The sequence below is a fragment of the Myotis daubentonii genome, chromosome 18, assembly GCF_963259705.1.
Source record: "Myotis daubentonii chromosome 18, mMyoDau2.1, whole genome shotgun sequence".
NCBI classification, from domain to species: Eukaryota; Metazoa; Chordata; class Mammalia; order Chiroptera; family Vespertilionidae; genus Myotis; species Myotis daubentonii.
The window spans coordinates 4,082,161-4,108,949 of NC_081857.1; the positions used below are offsets into that span (position 1 = coordinate 4,082,161).

At 44.6% G+C, this 26,789-nt stretch overlaps 1 protein-coding gene across 1 annotated transcript in view; it reads right to left on the bottom strand.

The window, feature by feature from the left end:
* ADCY10 (adenylate cyclase 10) overlaps window positions 1-16,078 on the bottom strand; it is a 54,939-nt gene extending 38,861 nt beyond the window's left edge. The window contains exons 1-10 of the mRNA XM_059673780.1: window positions 15,883-16,078; window positions 15,164-15,268; window positions 13,272-13,310; window positions 13,004-13,144; window positions 12,338-12,543; window positions 10,652-10,748; window positions 8,911-8,999; window positions 4,183-4,374; window positions 2,286-2,404; window positions 1,223-1,299 (exon numbers count right to left, since the gene is read on the bottom strand). Of these exons, the coding sequence (XP_059529763.1) occupies window positions 1,223-1,299; window positions 2,286-2,404; window positions 4,183-4,374; window positions 8,911-8,999; window positions 10,652-10,748; window positions 12,338-12,543; window positions 13,004-13,144; window positions 13,272-13,310; window positions 15,164-15,268; window positions 15,883-16,030 (1,213 nt within the window). The 5' untranslated portion in view covers window positions 16,031-16,078. The remainder of the gene's footprint in view (window positions 1-1,222; window positions 1,300-2,285; window positions 2,405-4,182; window positions 4,375-8,910; window positions 9,000-10,651; window positions 10,749-12,337; window positions 12,544-13,003; window positions 13,145-13,271; window positions 13,311-15,163; window positions 15,269-15,882) is intronic.
* Window positions 16,079-26,789: the final 10,711 nt, after the last annotated feature.

Here is a 26,789-nt window from a genome sequence, read left to right on the forward strand (position 1 = left end):
GTGATGGTGAACCTTTTGAGCTCGGCGTGTCAGCATTTTGAAAAACCCTAACTTAACTCTGGTGCCGTGTCACATATAGAATTTTTTTGATATTTGCAACCATAGTAAAATAAAGACTTATATTTTTGATATTTATGTTATATATTTAAATGCCATTTAACAAAGAAAAATCAACCAGAAAAATGAGTTCGCGTGTCACCTCTGACACGCATGTCATAGGTTCGCCATCGCTGATTTAGGGGCTACTTTAAGGGGTAAAGCACTGTAGTGCACAGACTCTGAAACCCAGCTCTACCTCCAACTAGTATGTTACCAAATGACTTTAACTCTGTCATGTCTTAGTTTCCTAATCTGTAAAATGGGAATAACAGTGCCTATCTCAGAGGGTAGTTTATGAAGATTAATGAGTTAACACATACACATCGCTTTGGATAGAGCCTGACTGCTCATAAGCCCTCGATTAATAGTACAACTAATTAGGTACTCAAGGTTGCACTATAACATAAACTTAAATACTTCTGATCAAGTTATTCCTTTTTAAAAACTGTTTATTATGGAGAAATTTGACCATACAATAAGACACAGCCTCATGAATCTTCATGTACACATCACCCAGTCCCACTAGCCAGTAACCCACGGCCAACCCTGCCCCAGCCTCACTCCCACCCACTCTCCACCCTGTAGTATATTGAAGAAAATCTCAAAAATTGCATCATTTCAGACATAACTATTTCAGTATTTTAGAGGTATTATTTCTGAACAATTGAAACCCTACTAGGATTGAAGAGGGGAATAATAGCAAGAGCAGTGAAAACTTGAGATAACACCTACTTACTACTCTCTTTTGAGATGAGTATTATTCACCGGTAATGCCAATAGTCATAATTTTTAAGAAGCAGTCCTCACCTATTTCAGGCAGTAGGAAGAGTAACTGTTGAATGTCAATGGGAAATTATTTAGAAAGGCCCCTCCCTCCATGAGCTCACTGCCTCCCCCTGCTCTCTCTCAACTACCGATGCCTTATGCACAGCCCCAGAATGCACACTAGGCGGGCATCCAGCTGCCGGTGGGCAAAGCCACAAGGCGTGGCCCCATCTGGGAGACAGCAAACTGGCTGGGGACAGGGCCCAGGTCTTGATTCTTTCTGTCCTTCCTCCCGCAAAGCCAGGTGGCGAGGCACGGTGTTTGCTGAAGGAAGCGGAGCTACGCTAGCTCAGCACACCTGTGTACTCGTGCCTCACAGAGTGTCCCACGATGCCACAGAAGACAGTCCCGCTGGCCACGCCGATGGAAACGGTACTGGTGCCCGGCAAGAAGTTTGTGGGGAAAGAGATAAAGACAGTGAGCAGAGAGAAGGTGGGAAGGGGGAACATGGTGAGGAATGGGGTGGGGAGGGTGGGAAAGGATTGTCAATATGTCACTCTTTCCCCTTTGGACTTAGTTGAGGGCAATTGTACGTGGTCTGGAGGTAGGAAGAGTTTGGGACCCAAAGCCAGGTTCTCAGTAGTGGTTACTCGGTTCACTTTTCTGTTACTTTTAAGTATTCGTCTGAGCTACTTTTCTGGAAAATAAGTTCTCATCCTCCCAAATGGACTAGTTGTAAACAACATAACTCTCCCTGTTATTGCTGGGAAGGACAGGTCATTATAACTCAGATACAGTGTGTGGCATCCAACCTGATTTTGCTAATACATCCACCTGCGTCGATAGATGACTAAGGGCTCAGGGGGTGGAAAAATTTAGGGCAGAGGGTGACGCGCTGGAGTTGACCAGAGAGGGCTACAATCCGGGCACTGGGTGCTCAGGCTGGGGAAGCCTCAGGGCACCGTGCGGGGGCAGCCAGGGCTGGGGGTGGTAACCTCACCTTAACAGCTTTATTCGAGGCCGGGTCATTCTACACATTTCTACCCCAAGGACTCATTTCCTCTCCCAATTATTAAAAACCAACTCAGGTCTCCAACTTGGTGTTGGGAGTTTGGCCTCTACCAAGAAGCAAGCCGGAAGTACAGAGAGAGACCCCGTCGGGTTCTCTTGCAAACCTGGCACAGGTTGGCTTTCGAGGGGTGTCCTTTCCCCACCTTGCCTTTCCCATCCCCCGTCCCACTGTGGCAGGACTGGGCTTGCCCACTCTGCTGGTGCATTAGGTGAAGGAATGCAGGTGGATGGGCGTCCAGTTAAAAACAGCCCTCACCTGCTTCCCTGACCCTTATCCTGTCCCCCACCCCCATATCCCACAGAAGGGTCAGGGTCAGGGACCAGAGGATGGGACCAAGGTCAACACTCACTGGATTTTGTGAACCTGAGAGCAGAAGTCGAATATCTCCACAGCACTTTCTAAGGCATGAGTGACCTCATCAGGTGCCTTTTCCCCGGGGAAACCAAAGACACAGAGGAAGGAGCAGCCCTGTGGGAGGGAGAGTCAGCAAGCACAGCGGTGGGCAGAGCTGTTCACGTTCCCTTTCTGATTTCTTCATAATTCCTCTCGCCCCTGTTTGCTTTTTAGAAAACATCATATAACTGCTAGTGCAGCATCTACAGTATGACTTGAGCCCAGGAAGGGCTGCTTTGGCTTCAGAATAACGGGCCTTGCTGAGCTCTTTGTGTGTCGGTCCTGTCCAGTCTCCCGGTGGGCGGGTCACACGCTGCAAGTCTAAGAAACAGCATGGAGCCGCGGGAAGGCACCAGCGCGAGTCTGGAAGTCTGTGCAGAAACCTGGACAAGTCGATTACACTCCATGAACTTCGGTCAGCATGAAAATGGATATGACATTGGCCTGCAGAGGTTGCTTTTTCTACTAAAATGATTACTGTATTTAAAACATTTTATTGTAATATGTAATTAATACATGTAATTAACACACACTTTATGAACTACTTTATGGCATACATATACTTAATCTAGTATATATAGTACACTATATATTTCACACTTTCATATAGCATAGATACTTTATAGTATATGCGTATAGAAAGTGTAAGCTTAAGGGTATATATGTAAACAGATCAGTCCTGACTGGCACTGGGATCTGATTCCAGGTCTGTGTAGGGACTAGAGGGCTCCGTTTGGGGACACCAGTGGGTCTGCCTTGCCTGGAAATTTTGCCTAGTGGCTCTGCAAGGTGAGCAGTGGTCTCACTCTGGCCATGAGACCCGCAGCTCACTGAAGCGAGTGGTGGTACAAGTGCCCACACATTTTTCAAAACTTGCAACCATTCTTTGAGGCAAATACTCTCCCATTCCAATAATATCCCTCTCACTGTTCATGAGCAAACCACGGCTCAGAGAAGGCCCGGAATTGTGGGAGCCACGTCTGCAAACACTGACGGCTGCTCTTGGGTCCTGTGCTCCTGTCTCATGATCCAAATGGGAGGAAAGGGCGGGAACACCAAGTTCACCCTCCTTCCACAGACTGCTTCTTCCTGCTGGTTGTGTGGCAATGTGTGTGACTGACTCCTCTTGGCTGCCCAGTCCTAGCGTTCAGCCTTCTGCAAAAGGCTCAATGAATGTTTATGGAATTATTGAATTAGTGTAGCTCAGTTATTAAATGCTCTGATCTCAAGATACAGAAAACACCTGAGCATGGAGCATCCATTGTCACCAGCAATTTCTCTAAGCTTATTAGGGGTACCCCTCCCATCTACCCATCCCCACCCTTGTCCCGTTCCCTGAAAGTGACAGGGGGCTGCAAGTGTCGATACGGCAGGTGTGCATTACAGGAAACAAACTTCTGGGGTGTGAAAGTTACAAAACACCTGCCCCAGAACCGCTGGGAGGTGCCCTGTGGGCTGGGCTGGTCAAGTACCGACTGGAAAGGTGCATGGCCTGGGCTGGAATCCCAGCCCACCACTTACTAGCTGGATGACCATGAGCCAAACTTAAACTTTTCTTATCTCAGAATCCTCATCTCTGCCTCAACATCCTCACCTGTAAAATGGAAATAATAACAAGAGCACCTACCTCTCAGAGCGGTCATGGGGGTGAAACGAGTTCAGAGAGGCACAATGTCGAGAACAATACCTGGACTGCAGTAATGCCACAATCACCACAGAAGCTGCTATACTCCATCTAAATGAAGACTAATGCTTCCAGGTAAAAAGTGTCTATTCCCTTCCCCTCACCAATGTGCCTGGGCAGGTGGTAACATTAAATTGTTGGCAGCTTCCACCCCTTAGTTCACACTTACCTTGTCAAACATGAAAACTTTATTGATTTGGCCTCGGAAGTCCCTCAGGACAGAATTGATGTGCACGGAGGCATCCTGGATGGAGGAGCCTATGACTTCGGCTTTGTCTTGGTCCTTAAATACCAGGTTCACAAACACAATGGTCACGGGGCGGAGCTCAGACAAATAACCCCGAAGCTGTTTGTCATCAATCTGCCAAGTAGAGACACTTCACTTTGCACCTGCCCTTGGCTGTGGACCCTTCCCCCCAACATCAACACAAGCAGTTCTCACTGGGTGGGAACTAGCCTGTCGAAATTCTCTGGGAAAGCTGTGAAGTGATCAGAATGTGTGAGGCACAGCATGGCAGAGCCAGCCTGAATTCGAGCAGATGGGAATAAATTCACTAGCAAAATCTCTTGCAATGGGAACTCATACATTTGCTAATTTTTGGAAAGGAACCACTTCCTTGCCCTTACTGCTGCACTCTCGTGGCAAGATTAGCCATCGCCACAGAGAGAGAACTACCATTTCTTTTGGCTCTCTTGCAGTTTAAGGATAAGAATAGCATGCTATAGCCCTATACCGCTCAGTAAGAGGCCCCAGGCCTGGCACTAGCAGCAGCCTGCCTTGCTTCACAGCTTGGCCTCTCCTGGGCACTTCTAAGCCCAATACAAGTAGCAGCCACCTGCAGATCACACTTTAGCTCCTGACAGGTGGCCCTAGGCAGGGCACAGGCAGTGCCTGACTTTGCACCTACAGGGGGGCCACAGAGCCAATGTACTTGGTGGACAGCTTCAGACCATGTTCAATTACAACTCTACACATCTATGAGAGACACACTAAAGTGGCAGGCTCCGTGAGCATCAAAGCCCCAATGAAGCAAGTCCTGCTCCATGAGGGTGTCTCCTGCACAGCAGCTCTTCTGCTGTAGTCACAGCTGCTCCTCACAGCCAATTGGCCTGGGGGTCAATTCCTCCCAGGGATACCAATAGCACTCAGAGCTCAACTACAACAAGACAGTGCACACAGCCCACATACCTAGAGTGCCCAGCTCAAGTGACTAGGGAGGCTGAGCCATTGGGCCCTACAGGACACACACTACACAAGGCCACTTTACCAATTCCAGGAGAGATATCAGTTCTACATAATACATAGAAATAAACATAGAAAGTAGCCAAATACAGAGAAAAAAAATGTTACAAATGAAAGAACAGAAGAAATCTTCAAAAAAGAACTCAATGAAATGGAAACAAGCAAACTACTAGATACAGAGTTCAAAACAATGGTTATAAGGATGCTCAAAGATCTTGATGAGAGCTTCAATGGACTTAGTGAGAATTTCAATGATCTTAATGAGAATTTCAAGGAAATTAGTGAGACTATTAAAGACATGAGAAAGGACCAATCAGGAATGAAGCCTACACTAACAGAAATGAAGAATAATTTACAGGGAATCAACAGTAGAGTAGAGGATACAAAGAATCAAATCAGCAATTTGGAATATGAGGAAGCAAAAAACAAGAGAGAGAGAGAGAGAGAGAGAGAGAGAGAGAGAGAGAGAAGATTCCAAAAATATGAAGATAGTGTAAGGAGCCTCTTGGACAACTTCAAGTTATCAACATTTGCATTATGGGGATGCCAGAAGGAGAAGAGAAAGAGAGCAAGATATCGCAAACTTATTTAAAGAAATGACAGAAAACTTCCCCTACCTGGTGAAAGAAATAGACATACAAGTCCAGGAAGTTCAGAGAGTCCCAAACAAGAGGAACCCAAAGAGGCCCACACCAAGACACATCATAATTAAAATGCCAAGGGTTAAAGACAAAGAGAGAATCTTAAAAGGAGCAAGAGAAAAGCAGTTAGTTACCTACAAGGGAGTATCCATAAGACTGTCAGCTGATTTCTCAACAGAAACGTTGCAGGCCAGAAGGGAGTGGCAAGAAATATTCAAAGTGATGACTAGCAAGGACCTACAGCCAAGATTACTCTACCCAGCAAAATATAATTTAGAATTGAAGTCATATAAAGAACTTCACAGACAAGAAAAAGCTAAAGGCGTTTATCACCACCAAACTATACATGAAATGTTGAAGAGTATTCTTGAAGAAGAAGAGGAAGAAGAAGAAGAAGAAGAAGAAGAAGAAGAAGAAGAAGAAGAAGAAGAAGAAGAAGAAGAAGAAGGAGGAGGAGGAGGAGGAGGAGGAGGAGGAGGAGGAGGAGGAGGAGGAGGAGGAAGAGATAAAAATATGAACAATATAATGGCAGTAAATACATAGCTATCAATAATTGAATCTAAAAATCAAAATAAACAAACAAGGACTCTAATGAACAAAATAAACTGATAAATAAAATAGAACCAGAGACATGAAATCATGGAACAGACTGACAAATCTGAGAAGGAAGAGGGGAGGGGGCAGGAAGAGATTAACCAAATAATTTTATGCTTAGATGCACTGCCCATGGACACAGACAATAGGGAGGAGAAGGCCAGGGTGGGGCAGGTGTGGGGTGAAGGAGAGCAAGGGGGGAGGAGCAAAGGGGGCATCTGTAATACTCTCAACAATAAAGATTAAGAAAGAGTAACACACAATGTAATTCAACCTTTTAAAATATTTTCATAGCCTGGTACCTTCTGGAATATTTTCAGTCTGACCTACTTCATCCTCAAATGAAATAAAATAAGTATTGTTACTCCCCAGTTTCCTGATGAGATGATGGAGACATGGAGAAATAGCACAGGTTTTCCAGGGTCGCCTGGGGAAATAGCAGCAAACGAGACCCCAAGTCTCCAGACTCCTAACCAAGGTTCCCCCTGCATGCCCCACCTCCCTGGGTGGCACCTCTCACTCAGCTCCCCTCTCCTCTCCAAGGACATGTTCCCACGTTATTCCTGCCTATCATCACCCTGGAAGTGTGTTAATTAAGTGCATAGCAAACCAATGGAGGATAATCATTGCATCTTTTTCTCTTCCAAATAACACAAGTATGAAACTGTGGACAATGGAAACACCTTCCAGGCGAAAGTGGGTACTGTGGGTGGGGAAGCTCCCTAACTGGGTGGCGGGCCTGCTTCCGTGAAATGTTATTCTTTTCCTAAAAGACAATTTAATTATGTCTAACTAACCAATGTGATTACATAATTAATGTTAAATACAGGAATAACATTAATTATTAAATATTAAAATCTAATTGAACAAATTGATTGAATGATTAAGATTATTCTATCGGAGCCAGTGCCCTGGGTTTTGGATTGGGAAACGCAACCACATATCTCTCAGGCTCTCCATGCTGCCGGGGCAGGGGCGGGGGCAGGAGCTGGCCTTGGGAAAGGGTAAGACACAAAATGGAGTCACCACAGCCAAGCTAGCAAAACGCCTTACATGGGAATGGGCTGAAACATGAGGAATAGACTCTATTTTCTCTCAACTGGCCTGAGGACTTGAACTTTGAACCTTTTGGTTGTGCACTGACACCTGGAGAAACACACAAATCCTACAGAATGTTCACGTTTCCAGACCCCTGAATGTTCACATCTCTCAGACCAATCCAGAGGCTATGAACGCAAGAAGGGCTTTTTACTATGAGGACTCTCCACTTTTCTCTATTTGGAACACTCTGGGTGTCCCCTGGTAGGGCCCTCGAAGGAAACTTAGTCATTTAATTCTAGCGTTGGCTGAAGAAGCTTAAGGCATTATATATCTGTAATTTTGCTACTGTTATGAATCGTAATGTAAATATCTGATATGCAGGATGTATTTAGGTGACCCCTGTGAAAGGGTCGTCGACCCCCAAAGGGTCGCGACCCACAGGTTGAGAAACGCTGCACTAGAGGTAGTGTTTTCAAATTGGGCTGAAGGCGGAGGGATCCATTCTGACATCCCTTCAACCCCTACTGGGAAGGCAGGCGCCCACTGCTCATGCTTGTCCCATAGAGATTTCCTCCAGGACACAAACGCATTTTGATGGGATTAAGGATTTAAAGGGGCATATTGTTAGGAGGGTATACAGCCTGTGTGTGTGTGTGTGTGTGTGTGTGTGCGTGTGTGCGCACACACAATAGGTTTAGATAGAAGAGGGTTTAATTGAAGCCACAGCTCTTCCTTTGCAACCTCAGGAAAGACCCTGGGACCCTCTGGGTCTCCCCCTCTATATAAAATGGAGCTTCAGATATTCACAGGACTGAAGGGGAGATGATGCCACAGCGGAACGCCTGGCACACGGCCAGTGCCGAGTGGTGGCTAGAATTCCTATGGATTCATACATTTGAGAGAGCCTAGATCTAAGTGAATAAAAGGAGGAACATTTTACTAAAAGGGGGTTGGAGGTAGTTCTGAGAGTTTTAATTACCTGTATTATTAGCTTTCAAGGCTTGGAATCCAAGGCAAGTGCCTTGGAGAAATGGTGTACCCTGCCCACCGCCTCGATATCTCTCTGCTATGTGTCATTTAGAAAGGGCGGCCATAGGTTCTTTACACTTAGGACAGTCCCAGTTTGCCCGGTTGTAGAAGGCAGCAACGCCCTAGTTTACACCCGTTGTCACAGTATAATAATGAATGATGCCCCTTTAGTTCCGAAAAGTATCCTGATGTGAATAGTAAATTTCACAGTCCTCAACACATGGAAAAGGTCAGTCCACCTCTTATTTTAACGGAACAGATTACTAGCTATGGGATTTCTTGATCTTTCCAGCTGTCCAAGGTCCCTGACACCACCCGGCTCAAACAATAAATTAAATGAAGAAAATACCTGTTTTGATATGCTTTCCATCACATACTTTTGTAGGGAAGACTCCAGTTCAGGGTCAGACTCCAGCATGCAGGCAAGCCTCAGGAGGTCTAAGGGATCAGAAGGAGAGCAGGCTCAGAAAGAGAGGCCTGGCTTTGGGGTGCAGGAGAGAGGGGAGCCCCCCAGCCCCAGCCCCTTGGGCAGGGGTCATCCCAGGCCAGTCAGGGGCAGTGGTTAAATAGGGTAAAGGGAAGTTCTGTGAGAAATTCTTAGAGGTTGTGGGTTTATCAAAATTCAATTGGATGTTGCTCAAAGCCCTATTTTAATTATCTTCAAACTTTGGAACTTGGGAGATTTTTACATCTAGACTTGAGCTAAAACGATTGCCACAGGTGATGGGAATGGGCAGGTGAGGGGATGATGATGACAGAGGAAATGATGACAGAATGAAGGAGGTGATAGGGTTGAAAGAACAGCAGGAATAAAATTTAGGAAACTGGATTCTCATTCCAGGTTTGATAGGAACTCACTGTGTGAGCCTAAGCAAGTTGCCCCCTACCTTGGTTGCCATGTGAGCAAACCAAAACTTAGATGACGTTCTGTCCCTGTAGGAACAGTCTATCCAGGCAGCCAATCTCCAAATAACAAGCCAACTCAGAGCCTTCTCACCCCAAACAAGGTCTAATATGTAGTCTCAGCCAATCAAATCTTTTCTTATTTGTCTCTTCCTGTTCTTTATTCTCTACGCTATTAAAGATTCTTGACTTCCCGCCCATTTTGCAGTTCTTTGCAAGGAAACTGTCCATGTTATGTTAAATAAACGGTCCAGTTTCTGTTAAATAAAGTAAGTTGTTAAATTATCCTCTTTAATCATTTTTTAACATGTTAATGTTGGAAGTGGGGATGGCCCATAGGCAGTTGGTGTAGGAGTCTACAATTCAGGACACAAATCGGGGATGGATTCTGGCAGTTAGCAAGCCACTCACAAGACCCTCAAATGTTGTGTCCCAGGCTCCTGCTTTCCTCACCCTGGTCCCAGCCCTGCTGGGAGTCGCAGGGTGTCAACCACGGATGAATGTTCTCCAAGAGATAAGCAGGGAAGACCAGAGGGTCAAGGACACATCCTGGAATCACTAACATTTAAGGGCTGGAAGGAGACTTTGCAAAGGGCACTGAAACCGAGGGCTTGGAGGGGTAAGAGCAAAACTCAAGAAGAATATTCTTGACCATAAGGAAAGAGGCAAAGACAGTGCCCAGAAAAAGACAGTAACCTAAGGCCAGCCGCCTAGGATGAGGCCCGGGGAGAGGCCATCCAGGCTGCCAAATTGATGGTCACTAGTGGCCGTAACATAAACAGCCTTGGTAGACGGAGGAGAAATGGATAGGAAGCTAGATGTCAAAGGCTCAAGGTCAAAGAATAAGCATATGCCCCTGAGGTGATTGCAAACAGTATTTATTGGGCGAATAAATAGAGAAGAGAGGTGTGGGTGCAAGGTTAGTCTTGCGAAAAGTTTGGTGGTGAAGACTAGGAAAATAGGATTCATGGATGTTTTAGTTTTTTCTTTCATTGTGGGGGAGACGCACGTTTGGAAGATGGGTGAAAAGAGCCATTGTGGGGACAAGCAGGAGGCCCCTTCGTGTGCTGCTCAGGACTGGGCGCTTACTGAGGACCCCAGCACATGGGATGGAGCCCTGGGCATTGGTATGACACCCTGCTGACCACTGGTGGAGGCAGAGGTTCTTGTCCATGGAGGGTACTTACTTTTGTGGTCTCCAGAAGGATAATAATCCATGAAAGTCATGCACTTTGTGAAAAATTCATCGAAGTTAAAAGTAGGGGGTAGTTTTAAGAAATTAACCTAAATTAAAGAAACAGAAATTGTGGTTATTCTGAGGGTTGGCTGGCCCTTCGAAATCCATCTCTCAGCAGCACGGGCAGGGAGTAAGCTTTGGAACCTCCAGGACATGGTGAACAGAGGCACAAACAATGGCGTTCTCTAATTGGCACGTGATCACATAAAATGTCTCCAGTCACTTGTTAAGATTACAATCATAAGTATACACACGGAAGGCTATTCCAGGGGGCCAACCCACATACTTTTCCACTCTTAGAACTTTCTACTCCTTTGCTTTTTCTTTGCCTTTCATAACATTTTAATTCATATAAAACCTGGCTAACCCATACGCCACTTCTCTCATATACGTGTAGAGGGGCTGGTGCCCCATAATGCATTCGGAATATCACCAGTCATGAGATTCATGTCGGGATCATGACCCCATGGCAGGACATGCAGAGAATGGTCCAGCCTCGTTCCTGTGCTATTGTTGTCCCAAAATGGACAGCCTTAGTCCAATACTGAGAAAATGTCAGGCAAAACCAAATGGAGGGACATTCAACAAAATAACGGATCCACAGTCCTCTTAGGTGTCGAGGTCATAAAAGACCAGGAAGCGATGAAGCGCTATTATTACAGATTGCAGGGGCAAAGTAAGAGAGGGATGAGATGCAGTGTGAGGTCCTGGGCAGAGCCTGGAACGCTCCACTGAGGACACTGATTGGTGGGAAACCGGGGAAACCCGAGCAGGCCTCTTATTAGTGAACAGTGCTGTCCCAGGGTTCATTTCCGGTTTTGACTCTTGAACTCTGGTTATGAAAGATGTTACCATCTGGAGAAGCTGGATATAAGGAAACTCTATTATTTTTTAACTTTTCTGTGAGGCCAAAATTAACGCAAAAATTAAAAGATTTTAATCTTGAAAGATATAAGGAGTGGCTAAACGGGGACCAGGGTGTGTGAGCAGCCAGCTGGAAGAGCGAGTGGTGGGTGTGAGGGCCACACTGGCCCAGTGGGGGCTCTCACCTTTGCAGCATCTACGTGGACCCTCCGTTTCCCTTCCTGCCACGCAGCCCCTTTCCTGGCTCGGTCAGCACAGCTCTCCTCCCCTTTACACACTCGAAACGCACAGCTTCTCTAAGTGGCCATAGCCTTCAGTGTCACGTCACAGTGTTTCTCACCAGGCAGCCACCCAACAGTCCTCCACCCCCACCCCAAACTGCTGCCCTGCTGCCTCCAGCCCTCCGCTCCGTGGTCCCTGCCCTGGGCGAGGAGAGTGTTGAGTAGTGCAGGTGAGGGCCATAGGCAGCCCCCTAAACGACAACCTCCTGCTCCCGGGGACCGGCCAGGATTCGTTTCCTCTTCCTATAGCAAGGGCACCAGCCCCAGAGGCCTCTGCGCCAGATTCCACGCCCTTCGTTACCGCAGGGCCTGGTCACCTCCCCTTGAACTCAGCCGAGGTGTCTCAGACCACAGCCTTGAGGTGGACCCACACTGACCCCACCTGAGTCTCCCGTCCAAGGAGCCACATGGAGCCCGCCTTCCCAGTGGCTTTTCCGACAGGCGGCCCCCGGCCCAGACTGCAGCTTCCTGCGAGCGCAGCACCCACGAACCTTAACTGCCCTCTGGTCTGGGATCCTCTCGATCTCAATCATGCTCCGGTCGCAGAGCTGCCAGCAGTTCGGCGACAGAATGACATCGTTCATCTGCGCCATGTTCTGTGCTTGGCGCACGTCATCCACCGTCTGGCCAGTCACCAGGAAGAAGTTGCGTTTCTCGTCTCCGAAGACCAGCATGGTGATGTGGCCCGCGGCCAGTCCTGGCGAGAAGCAAGCTGTAGGTTTGCGGAAGCTCTGGGATATTCCCTGGCAGCACGGGTTCTTGGGAAAATCAGAATCGTGGTGTGACTCCCTCTTCTGGGCCCAGGCATTCCAAACGCCTCCTCTCCCACAGCCAGGAAGCCAGCTACTACATCTCATCTTTCCGTGACATTCATCTCCTTAGAGGATCCCATCTGTCTCTCCTTTCTCAAAAACTTACCTCTTTTTTTGTTGTTAATATATCTGTATTGCTTTCAGAGAGGAAAGGAGAGGGAGAAAGAGATAGAAACATCAATGATGAGAGAGGATCACTGATTGGCTGCCTCCTACGCGCCCTCTACTGGGGATTGAGCCTGCAACCAAGGTACATGCCTTTGACCAGCATTGAACCTGGGATCCTTCAATCTGCAGGCCAACGCTCTATCCACTGAGCAAACCCAGCCAGGGCAAAAAGCTTACCTATCTTGACGCGGATGTCCAGGCCTTCTAACTCCTGGGTCCCAAACAGCTCGTGGATCTCCAGGCTACATTTCACTACCACCGTGATCATGTTTTTCAGTTGCTTTCGCTCCACCTTCCACAGGGCGAGAAGTGCATCACCTTGAGGAGACAGACCACAGGGCTCATGACCTGCCCTGGGGACCAGTCTGCTCTGTATGAAATCTGGACACAAGCATGCCTCAACCCAGTCTCCTGGCCGCCGCTGCCTCTGAGATGCCTCCCATACCTGCAAATTTTAAGATGTCTCCTCCAAAAATCAACACCTCTGAGAAAAAAGAAAAGAAAAGAAGTTAAATCAAACTTGAATTGTTTAAAGCTAATAAGAAGAATTCATTCTTCACCCATGGAGTAGAAATTAGGTCAAGAGAACAGCAATTTAGAGAGCAGACTTGTGCTAAAGATATCATCTCAGCGGGAGCCGGTTTGGCTCAGTGGACTGAGCGTCGGCCTGCAGACCAAAGGGTCCTGGGTTCGATTCCAGTCAAGGGCATGCACCTAAGTTGCAGGCTCCTCCCTGGCCCCGGCCTTCCCTGGTCAGGGCTCATGCAGGAGGCAACTAATCAATGTGTTTCTCTCACATTGATATTTCTCTCTGTCTTTCCCTCTCTCTAAAAAAATCAATGGAAAAATATCATCAGGTGAGGATTAAAAAAAAAAAAAAGATGTTATCTCAGACAAGTTACTTAAACTGTATGGTGTGTTTCCTCACCCACAGAATGAGGACATGAACTAGATCAGTGATGGTGAACCTATGTCACCTCTGACATGCGAACTCATTTTTTGGTTGATTTTTCTTTGTTAAATGGCATTTAAATATATAAAATAAATATCAAAAATATAAGTCTTTGTTTTACTATGGTTGCAAATATCAAAAAATTTCTATATGTGACACGGCACCAGCGTTAAGTTAGGGTTTTTCAAAATGCTGACACGCCGAGCTCAAAAGGTTCACCATCACTGAACTAGATTGTATACATGCTCTGATTCTGTGAATGGGAAACACCAGGAGAGGAGGAGGTGGGGTTTCCAATGAGGTCCGAGGACACCTACCCTACTCCTGTGATAATGAAGGCTCCTAACTGCTCAATATAAGTATTACTAGAGGCCCAGTGCACAAATTCCATGCACTGTTCAGGTCCCTAGCGCCTGTCGGCTGCCAGCCAGGTATTCCCTCCCTTCCCCTAGCCACCTGCCAGCACCAGGGCCTCCCTCCCTTTCCCCAGCTGGTCTGCTCCCTGGTCGAACTCCCAGAAGAACTCGGGTCGAGGGGACAATTTGCATACTACGCTTTTATAATATAGGATGACCTGAGGCTTGAGTGACCCTGTTAAGTGGTGCATCGCAGGACCCATAAGAACTAAGAATCAGGAAATTGGGCAACCACCACCATGGTCAACTTAGGCTTTGTTTATTACCATCTTGCATTTTGCTTGTTTAGGCTTTTTGACATAAAGGACAATTTTTTACTCCTATATATGTTTCACCACAAACTTGTTGAATACTGTTGTGCTGAGTGGGATGCAAAAAAAATTAGATACAGTTTCTGCTTTTCAGGAGCCTCACATTTGGCCTAGTGGGTGATACGAAGGGGCCAACACTCAGAAACACGGCCAGGGCTATCCTTTTCTTCATGAATAGTTCATATTAATAATGCCAACAAGGTGGTGGGCAGAGGTTGAAAAGGAGACCAGGTTTTTCAGCCATTTCTACACGTTTCAGATGCCATCATTAGAAGACAAATTACTGATGAGTTACTTATAAACCACTCATCTCTTCGTTCGGCATTCTCTTAATGACTACTTTCGGGTTATAGTGATGCTGTTTTTTGGTGTTATTGAATACAGCCGAGAGTATCACTACTACAGTTCTTTTCAATGTAGTCTCTCGGCCAGTCCTTGAACGAATGCAAAACATCCTTTCCCTCCAATACTCCGTGTTAGGGAGGTTGGTTTGCATTCCTTCACTTGTACTGTATTGTATTTCAAAAAGACTGGCTTCACCCACATTTCCTGGGGAAACTGAGAATGCTAAGCAATAGGACTACATCAGCTCCTAACCCACAAGTATGGAAAAACAACGAACTGCAATGGCCTTAGCCAGGCCCGTGGGGACACTCACTCTCCACTATTGCGCTGATGTAGTGGTTGAGGATCTCCACCAGCTGCTCTGCCCCTCGGTCCATGTACATGGCTGTGCTGAACTTCTCAGTCATCGCCGTGAAACCTGCAGCAAAGGGCAGGCGGTTGGAGGAAGCAGCCAGGGCAGGAGAGGAGGGCACACTGGGGAGCAGCGGGCCCTTTGTTAGCTCTTGGCAAGGCTTCTTCAAGGCCTTTGTGGCCGGCCCAGTGTCGGCTGTGCAGCCTCCACCATCTGGTGATTATCTGAGGGGTCAGGGGAAGCACCGGGGACCTCCTCCCTCCAAATTTCTCCACTCGACAGGAATGATCGCAGTTCCTCCAACGGGGCCTAGAGCGTCCACCCCAAGGCAATGAAAGCACAGAGCATTCCACCACTTCGGAAGCGGTGGCAGCTTCCTGTTCCGATGGAAACGCCATCTGGAGAGACCATGTGCGGAGGTCCCTTTCGCCTGGGAAGCGTGTGAAGCCTGGTGGTTGAGTCACTGAAGTCGGGGCAGGGACACTGGAGCCTGAAGTTCCAGGTCAGGGACTTGGGCACCTTGAAGGCTGCCCATGACCTGACATGCTTTAAGTAGGTGAGGATGTTTTCATAAAAAGCTGGGGAAAGGCACCCCTGTCCTGCCATCGAGCTCTGCCATAAATGGACACTCTGATGCCAGCCTATCATTTGCCCACATCGAACATCCCTGTCGTGCTTGCCTGAAATATCAACAAACATCAAGACTCCGTCAAAATAATCCACAGAGGGCCGCTCGGGACAGAAGTCTCCATAGACGATGAGGTCCGGCAGGTGGGCGGCGATTCTGACGATGGCCCGGTCCTGCTGCTCCTCTCCCTGTGCGCTCATGCTCCACACAAACGTGCGGGTTAGGGTCACAGCAAGCAGCCCCCACACGCACCGTCTGGAAAGAGAGGCTGAGAATGGAGGCCATCTGACCTACAGCCATTCACTCGCTTTCCTATTTCTGTCTCTCCCTTTGCTTTGTTCTAACTTATTTAAGCAGCTGGGGGTACAGTGCCTGAGTTGTCAAGTCACCCTTCAAAAAGGGCCAACGTTCTATAAGAGAACTAGGCCTGGCCCTCGGACAGCTGTTACGTAGGTGAGCACCACTGCAAACAGGCTGGGGTACAGGAGGGGAGCTGTCTGTTCCCAGGGCACTGTTCACTCAGTCTAGACCCCCTTTCCTCTGTCCTTATGTTTCCTCATTCCTTCCCCCTTCCTTTTATTTTTTAAAAAAAATTACTTTATTTTTTAAATTTTTATTGATTTTAGAGAGGAAAGGAGTGGGAGAGAGATAGAAATGTCAATGATGAGAGAGAATCATTGATTGGCTGTCTCCTGCATGCCCCATACTGGGGATAGAGGCTGCAAAACTGGGCATGTGCCCTGACCAGGAATCGAACTGTGACCTCCTGGTTTGTAGGTCGACACTCACCACTGAGCCACGCCAGTGGGGCTCCCTCTCCCTTTTGGTCTGCCACCTTTTCTTTCTCCTTTGTAGAAAATAAAAAGAAATAATGTAGACGTGAGTATATGTGTGTAGCTATATAAAGATGACTAGGTAAGTGGAGAACTATATATAAACAAGAAATTAAGTGTATTAAGGTACAGCCTTAGAGGGAAAAATTTAAAGCCTGTGTGCATGTGTGAGTGTGTGCGTGTGTGCATGTTTGCATGTGTGTATGGCTTTAAACTGTAAGAGGAAGGAAATGTAGATATTTTAATTTGTTAGTTCTGAGAAAAAGAGGACTTTCTAAGGCCTTTTGTTAGCTACTGGGGCAAATTAAATGCTCACACTCCACCATCTGAAATAGGAATTGCATCCCCCACTTTTTCAGGGTAATCCAAGTTCCTAGAATAGGTGATACAGAATATGAGAGAATTTTTTTTAAAAGGAGGAACTATTATTGAGCAACAGGGAGGAACTGGTTGTAATTCCAACCAGAGGTAGGTCATATTGGGGTACATGAATATTACAAGGAAAAAGTGAGACAGTTAACATGTATCTTAGAGTAAGAAAAGCATTCTTTTAAAATCAGGGAAAACATTAGTATATTCAACAAACAAACTTTAAAATATATAACAACCTCTATAAATGAGTACTAAGCACTAGAGGTCCAGTGCATGAATTCGTGCACCAGTGGGGTCCCTTGGCCTGCCCTGCAGGATCGGGCCAAAACTGGCTCTCTGACATTCCTTGAGGGGTCCCAATTTGCGGGAGGGCGCAGGCCAGGCCGAGGGACCCCACTGGTGCACAATCAGGGCCAGGGAGGGGCACAGGAGGTTGGCCAGCTGGGGAGGGACTGCAGGAGGGTTCCAGGGCGTGTCCAGCCCATCTTGCTCAGTCCTGATTGGTTGACTGGTCAATTGTCTCCCCCATGGTGGTCAGTGCACGTCATAGCGAGTGGTTGAGCAGCCTTAGCATATCATTAGCATATTATGCTTTGATTTTTGAATGGACGACCAGACACTTAGCATATTAGGCTTTTATTATATAGGATTAGGTATTAGATCATCTTTAAAAGGAAAAGCCATTCCCTAGCTGGTTTGGCTCAGTGGATAGAGCATCGGCCTGTGGACTGAAGTGTCCTGGGTTTGATTCCAGTCAAGGGAACATGCCCAAAGTTGTGGGCTTGTTCCCAGTAGGGGGCATGCAAAAGGCAGCCAATCAATGATCCTCTCTCATCATTGATGTTTCTATCATTCTTTCCCTCTCCCTTCCTCTTTGAAATCAATAATATATATATATATATATATATATATATATATATATATATATATGAAAAGCTGTGGCTAACTTAAATGTTAAGAAGTTAACAAAAGATAGAAAAAGAAGCATATAGCTAAGGTTTTTGTTCTGTTTTTTGTTGTTCTTTGTTTATTTTCTAAGAGCAGCATTAAGCCACAGCATGTATGAGGAACAATCAACAGGTAATGAGTAAATAAAACAATTTCTGATAGTGAATTTGATAAGGAAAGGTGTGAGAAAACAGAATGCCAAGAAAGACCTGAGATCTAAGAAAAATGCTGAAGAGAAACTAAAGGAGCTTTTTTAGGTTTTATTGAAAGCAAGGTTATTAATAAAAGCAGAATAAGGGCAAAGCTTAAATAGGATGTACTACACAATTCTTTTATTTCTGCCTTCTCCACTATGGAGAATTGAAAAGTATAACAAATATTGCTGAGAAAGAATTGAAGTCCAAGGTAAGAAAGTGGTGATAAAGCCCCCAGTCATTTAAAATAAATTCAAGTAGTCAGCCCCAGATAACCTATATCCACAGATATTGTAAACACTGACAGATATAGTGTCTGTAATCTCAAAAAATAATGGAGAACAAAAGATGGGCTGAAAAACTGGAGATGTTCTGAATTTTGAAATATGAGGCTATCCGCGGACTCCAGAAAACAGACTGGTAAACATGATGTATCAAGCCAGTCAGTATAGGTTAGGTTTTGCTTCACTAACAAGTAATTACAAAATCCCAGTGACTTGAAATAACAAAGGCTTATTCCTTGTTCATCTTTTGCTCATGTTACATGTCCATTGCAAGTTGGCTCAGGCTCTGCTCTATTGTTGCCTTCACTTTGGGACCCAACCTGGGACATTCTGGCTGCCAAGACAGTGGGGGAAAAGATTCAGTGGGGCAGACTCATTCCTAAAGTGTTCTTCCAGAAGTGATATTTCACTGCCATTTACGTGACATTGACCAAAGCAACCTATGCAGACATGTCTAATTTCAAGCAGGTGTGGAAGTGCTAGCCTACTGTGCGTGCAGTGGGAAAGAGCTAGAATATCTGTGAGCAGCCTCGTTCTCACCCGACAATACGTCAGCACTTAGATCAGCAAGAGGTTGATTAAAAGGGGTCAAAATGGATTCAGAGCCAAGAGCAAATTAGCCTAACTTCCTTTTTTGAAGAGTTATTAAACTCTTAAATACAGAATGCTATGTAACTTGACTTTAACAAGGCATTTAGCTAAATTTCTTACATCCTTGTGGGTAAGATACAAAATTATAAGAGGATAGAAATGTAGTTGTCTGGTTAACAATCAGACCTGGAGGGTATTGGTTTGTGTGTTCTACTGTCCACTCAGAGGACCCTTCCTGGTCGTGCCTGGGAAGGAAACGAAGATAAAACTGGAAGGAGAGCTAATGTATTGAATGACACAGTCAGGATTTCCAAATATCTTAACTGACTAAAATAGTCAAATTTCAGAAGAATAAATGCGAAGTGCTGTATTTAGAATCAAATGCATAAGCATATGGTGTGAAAAACTAGATTTACTGCAAAGTCAATGCTTTTAAAAAACCCTCATATTGAAGCATAAGATGTGCAGAGAATGCACAATTCACAAGTATATCGCTTGAATTATTTTAAAGTGAACAGAACCATGTCATCCCTACTCATTTCAAAAACGGGTCCATTCCAAGCACTACAGAAGCTCCTTTCACATCATCTCTCAGTCACTACCTCACTTGTTCCCAAAGGTAACTTCTCCCCTGAATTCTAACACTATAGACTATACGTTTTTAAAATGTTATATAAATAGGATTAGACTGGATATATTCCTTTGTTTTTTTCTCTAGAGTTTGTGATACTCATCATCAATGTTGTGCATGCATGAATACTTGTTCATTTTCAGTGCTGTATAGTATTCCTCCACTGCATTATAACATAAAGTATTTATCTATTCTACTACTGACCTAAGAATTGTTTCTAGTCTTGAGATGTCAGGATTAATGCTGTTAAGAACATTCTTGAGGCATTATTAGGTTCCAGGAGTGGTTGGTGGCTAAGTCATCTGTGGAGACATCTGGTCTCTTCAGGGCCATGGAACATGCGCCCAGGACTCGAGACTCATCTGAGGCCCAACCAGAAACCCTAAGAGGACAGAGTTGCTAGGCAGAAACTTTTGTGATATTGGAATAGTAACAACTACTGAAATAGAGAACAAATGTCAAAATGGTGAGGAAGCAAAAAGTCTGTGTCCTGTTCCTAGAATCTATTTCTGACGAATCTCTCAAGTATGGAACATATAATATTCTTGTCAGTTGGCTCACTCAGCAGTCCACCTTGACACTCTGAAGAGCTGATGCAGAGAAGAGATGCTCAAGAGTGATGGGCAGCAGATTGGGAGGCTGAATAAAGCATCTATTTTTCTATACCAGGCAGGGAATCATCTAATGTTTTAATATTAGTCAGGAAATGAAGTAAACTCAGTATTTGTGGTAATACCACCACACAACTAAGACAAAAACCCCCCAAAGAATTGGACACTTCAACATGTACATAAAAAATGAAATGCTTTGTATGAAAAACTAAGAAATTACATTGGTTTGAGTTTACACGTCCTTAAAACGCCAATGAGCTGGTTCGCTTTTACCACTGCTCAGCACATTTCCCAATTGGCTCTCCTGCAGAGAGCATGGATGGGCTTGAAGGAAATTCATGATGATATACCTGAAAAACACAACACTGTGTGCATGAATGTGAACACTTACACAAATGTGCATTTCACTGGATGGATGAGAAGAGGCAGAAATTGATGGACAAATGGCTCTGTGCCCAAATGAAATGAAGAACCCTAGAGCTAAGGGAAGCAGCTTAATGAAGAAAAAAAACAGGGTTTGAGGCTACTAAGCCCCAGCTCTACATATATTTTACTGTGTGAAGAACTTCCCTGAGACTCAGTTTCCTCGTCAGTAAAGTGAAGATGACACCTGCCTTACAGATTGGTGAGGACTAAGTGACAAGCACACAGTAACATATAAGAAAAAGCTGACAAAATGAAAAGCACTATACTGTCTTCCAGTTTCGGGGGGGCGGGGGAAGAGAGAATGTCAAGAATTGCTTTATTGAAAAAGGTAATTGAGGAAATAACACCATAATCATAAGTTTAAGCATTTTTTTATTTTAAATACATTAAGCTTTAAGAAAAAAGAGAACTTTTTTATACATGTGTTTTGATGAACGTATGTATGCATTTCACTTGGGCATACACCTGAGTGGAATTGCTGGGGCAAAGGATATTGAACTTCAGTAGAGCCTGCCAGTTTTCTCAAGAGTTGGACCAATTTATCCTGAGATATGAATTCAGAGCCCTCTATCCCAGCTAGCACTTGGTAATGTCAGTCTTTTTCCATTTTAGCCATCTTGACAGGTATCTGTGGTTTTGTTTCCCTGGTGGTACTAATGAAATTAAGCACTGTTTCGTACGTTTATTGGCCACTTTGCTGCAATATTAAGGCACATAAGCAGTATTCAAATCTGGTCCAGAGCATTGGGTTAGTTCTGTTCATTTTATCTGAAGTTCATTGACTATCAAACATAAAGGACGATGGAAGAGTTTGGGAATGTTGTCAGGATATGATGACATTTAGGTGAAAACATCACTTTTCTTCACATATTTGAACTGAAATGTGAAAGTTAGGAAACAAAGTGCCCTGTGCAAAGTCTAATGTGGGTCCCCACATTCAACAGAAGAACTCCCCTACTTTCTCCCTCCAGTAGGGACTGCTTTTGGCTAAGCAAGAATAAGGTTCGTGGGAGGGTTGAAGAGGGAAAGGAAAGTTGGTGTTTTTTTCCTTGGTGGGGGGAGCTAACATATCAAACTTTGTGACCTTAAACCAGGGGTCCTCAACTTTTTAAACAGGGGGCCAGTTCACTGTCCCTCAGACCGTTGGAGGGCCGGACTATAGTTTAAAAAAAAACTATGAACAAATTCCTATGCACACTGCACATATCTTACTTTGAAGTAAAAAAACAAAACGGGAACAAATACAATATTTGTATGTGCATGTGGCCCGCGGGCCATAGTTTGAGGACCCCTGCCAGTAGTTTCTGTAGGAAATGATGCTCTGAAGAAGTTTCCACAGAGATGCCGAGGGGCCACAGAACCGAGACAGCCTGAGCAGAACTGAGCAGGGCAGGGTTCCATTCTTCCCCTCCTGCCCTGCTCATTACCTACCACTTGCAAGACTCCCAGAATCAGCAAATAAAAATAGAAATATATGACATCTAATTAAATGTGAATTTTACATAAATAATAATTTAGTATAAAAATACCCTCTCAAGTACTGCATTTTATCTAGCATCCCTACTAGCAGCCCCTTCAGTCTCGGCAATACCACACCCTCCTCACATGCACAGTATGGACTGTTTTGCTTTAGTTTTAACACTGTGTGGAGAGTGGGTTCGATTTTTCTCTAGGATTGACTAGTACCGATGGCTACCAGTCACTGGGAGGCAAACTTAGAAAGTTTGAACTGGGAAGTCTTAGGAAGTATTGGGTTTTCTTGTGGGAGGCTATCGTTTGACTACAAGGCTGTAGAGGTGATTAGTGGAAAGATAAGTTAAATGATTGCTAAGATTCCATGGGTTTAAAAGGTGACCTGAGAACCTGGACAGCTTTTTCTGAGTTTATGATTACTAGGCAAGAAAAGTAGATGCATTTGGAGATTATGAAGACAAATGAAGATGGGAAACTAGAATAACAAAATTATTTGTTATGGGCTGAAGAGGCAAAGACCTCTAAAGTGAGTACCTGAGAGTTTTTCTTAAGAACACCCATAAGATGATTACATCAGAAAATAGTGATGTGGCACATTCCATGTGGCAACTGTAATTTATTAAGACCTTTTCGTGTGAAGCATTTTATATAGTTTGCCTCATTTAATCCTCAAAACAGCACTGAGGCGGCCTACTCTGGCTGAATGGCTCTCTCCCCACCCGCACAGACAGACCCTGAAGCGCAGACCCATTGTATTAGGTCACACGGTTGGAAAGCTAGGTCTTCGGATTTGGAAGTCTATGTGCTTTCTACTGTACTGCACTACATCCCATTTGTGTGTTTTACGACACTTGGGGGATGTTTATGGCCCAGAAACAATACATATTTAATTTTAGAGCACTCTCGGTGCGTGCTGATGGTACCCTCATCAATCATTTGGCCAACTCATTCACAGTCAAGGACAGAGCGTGAACAGAGTGGGATCTGAGAAAACACGGATGCACCTAAGAATGAGGATCCTGAAAGAGTGAAAGAGTGAGCAGGTGAGCAAGGCCCTAAAGTTGTGCCAACAGAGTTTCCGGGATGGAGAAGTGTGTGCACAGTTTTTCTGCATAAAGAGAACTCAGCAGTATCCAAAAGTAAACATGAAGTTAAAGATCAATTATATCCATTATTGTTTCTGTAAATAGCTCTTCTAGAAACTTCTAACAGATTTCAGTTTTCACCCAATTTTACATTAATATGTAAAATAAAGTTTTTATGAGTCCAAAAAAGGAGGTGATCTGAACATAAAGGAATCATGTTACTGCTCAGGAAACCTCGCCAGACCACTCCAGCCAAGGCAGCTTTTCCTCTGAGCTCTTACGCACTTAGCTATAAATTCATGTGCCTTATTTTCTGTTTAAATATCCTTAATTATCTATTGATCTCTGCGTCTTCCTCTGCATTGTAAGTTTCTCTTGTACAGATCGGGTTCTACACCTGTTTCCTCCATAGCATCTTCCTAGCGCTCCCTTCACAGGGTAGGCATTTGCCATTTGATGACTGAGGGGGATATCATGTGAAAAGTTTCAAAGAGAGGTAAAGACAGGTCAGAACAATGGCACATCCAGGATAAATAGCATAGGCAACACATGCCCTCAAGCTTCTAACTTTACTTAAGACAGACACAGATAGAAGTGGAACCTTGACTCCTAGCCCAAGGCCTTCCCACTTTCAGCTCCAACACCTGTCATCTTCCCAGAGGGTCACCCTCAGCCAGTCTTCCTGCTGAGACTCCCAGTCCACATACCTCCTCCTCCTCCTCCAAGGCTGAGGAAGGCCAGAGCCTAGATTAGAGACTAGATCTTTCAGGAGAGTAGCAGCCAGGAAAGGGGCCTGGGTGGCATTATTCTGAAGACTGCGGAAGTACCATGTCTGTCGATAGCTGACCAGTAAAATGACAGTTTTGTCTAAAAGCCGTTTTCCTGGCCACACCCTCATCAGCAGCTCATTGTTTCATGTGCACTGACTATGCTTCTGATTGGCTGGCACTGCCCTGCCTCCCCTCCCCCGACAGCCCAGGGGCCTAGTGCTCAGACCTGGACCGGCTCTCAGGTTCTCTGGTCTAGACATGTGGGTTAAGGGTCAGTGAAATGAGGCAGTTGGTAGGTGACCATCACAAAGGCAAGTAGCTCTTGAGTAAGCAAACACGACGTTTTGGTCAGTAATGATTATGGCTTTTACCAGGCCAATAGCATTTACCAGTTACAGTGCATTCAGTACTTATTTTCAGGGCCTTTTGTGTGGAAAATTTCTGACTTTTCTGACTGGTCATGTGGATGCTTTTAACCAAATTCACCCCTAAGAGAACCTGCAGTCCCTGGTTCTGTGGCACTGGAATGGAGTTTCTTAACTCAATGTGACACTGGCGAAATGTTTTAAGAGTGTGACAGTTTCTAACAGCTGAAATCATGGTTTGACTTTCTAACAGTTCATATGTATAGCACAACTACAATTACACCTACTGACACATGTAAAACTGGAATTTAGAAACGCTGAACTGGAAAAGCAAGCAAACATCCTCAAATAAAGCCCAACCCTGTACTTAAATTTACTGTATTTCAAAATGTTGTAAAACACAGTTGTCTTAAGGGAAGGAAAAGGGGGGCTCATTTGTTTCTCAAGTGAATTTTCCGTGTGTGGAAACCAGTCTTAACATAACTGGACTCACATCTCCTGTAATTAAACAGACTCCTTAGGGGCAAAGCCAGTCTGAGTACTAGTGCTTTCTGCTTCTGTCATTATAGAAACAAACTCCTGTAGCAACAGTTTCGCTTTATAGAGGAACCTGGGCTTTGAGGTCAATCCTGTTAAGATTCAACTTTTCATCATCATTTTAATAAAGGAAAGAACAATCTGTTTACTATGGAGAAACAGCATTGACGTACTTAGGACCAATGTTTCCTTGAGACCAACGCCTAACCACAAAGATGATGAGGGTAAGAATCTGGCTCCTATTGAGCATTCCCCACCCTGGCTCTGTCCCCCAGCCCAAGCACTTATTTTCTGCCTGAACCTGTGAAAGTTTCAGGAGTTCCAGCAGTTATTACCTCAGAAGGTGTGCAAATAGGTTCACACGGTATATGTTTTGCAGCTACATTAAAATTCCTTTGTGTAACAAAGTACTTTTCGAGTTGATCTTCAACAATAAGCTTACCATTTTCTGAAACTTTCTATTTAACACCCATCAGGGGCCAGGCACTGTGTTAAAACATTATCTCGATTCATCTTTACCACAATCCTAAACAGTAAGTACGGTTATTGTCCCCATTTCACTCATGAAAAGACTAAAGCTCAGACCAAGGTCTGTTGATGTGGGGAAGACCTGGCTGCAGGTCTGTCAGGCCCACACTGAGAAAACACACCTCATGAAGTCACCAGCAAGGGCTCAGTAGAACATTCTGCTATAGAATTCAACTCAACTAGTCTGATCAAGTGATCTGTACCATTACAAAAGGTATTTTTATAGCGTACACTACTTACATTGGTAGTAAGGACTTCTAGTATATCAATTCTTCTTCCTAAGTTTTTAAAAATAGCTGTGAAACTGACCACTGGACCATGTGTTTCAAGTGGCAGTGAGAATTTTTGATCGGACACGTATTAGTCATTTAATTTGTAAGATTCAATAATAGATGGATCAGAGTTTGGGGCAAGAAAGGAAATATGAGATGATCTGTCTATCAGTGGAACTTCTGAGAACCAAGAGAATTGCCTATGACTGCATCTAAATGCTACAAGTAATCTGATTGGCCTGTGGGGCTCAAAGGAGCTCACATAAAAGCAGGATTAAATGAAAAAAAAAAATCTGAAACACCATTTCAAAATATATTTTAATTATTTTTGTGTTTTGCCATATTTCATAATAGATGTTTTTCCTAAATGCTTAACTCTAGGAAACACACACACACATGCCAAACAAATTTAACAGTGTAGCTTATAAAAAGGAAGCAGTGCCAATGTCAAATTCCTTCTCAAAGGTGGACTAAAGTGAAGGGATATATGAAGTTGTGCAGGGATATATGAAGTTGTTATTATTCAACAAGTTCTTTTGTTACTCGCTTCTTCATATTTAGAAATAATTTGCTTGCTGATTCCTCTGACTGCAGTTCTAACTAGACTGGCTTTACTACAATTTTTAGAAAAAAACTCCATATGCCAAATTGGAGCTCACATCCAACAGACTGTTAATTATTTCTAGTATGCAGCAATCTATGCCCAGTCTTTCCTCATAATGGGGGTGAAGGTCCCAGACATTTACAGAAAGCCGAACGTTTAGAAATCCTTCATTACTCTGATAGCTCTAAAAGAATTTCACACAATATGCAAAATATAATTTTCAAGTTAAAATCTCTTAAAATAGTTTTAAGTCATTTTGCTAGCCATTCTACCCATCTCACCCTCTTTAGCTCTATTTCCTTCCACTTTTAGCTACTTCACCATCCTTCACTGAAAATAGATTACTTGACCTTTCAACTATCTTTCGACTCGCTTGAACGTGTGCACTCTTAAACACACATACTTTGGTGAACTAGAACAGGAGGAGGCCAGAGG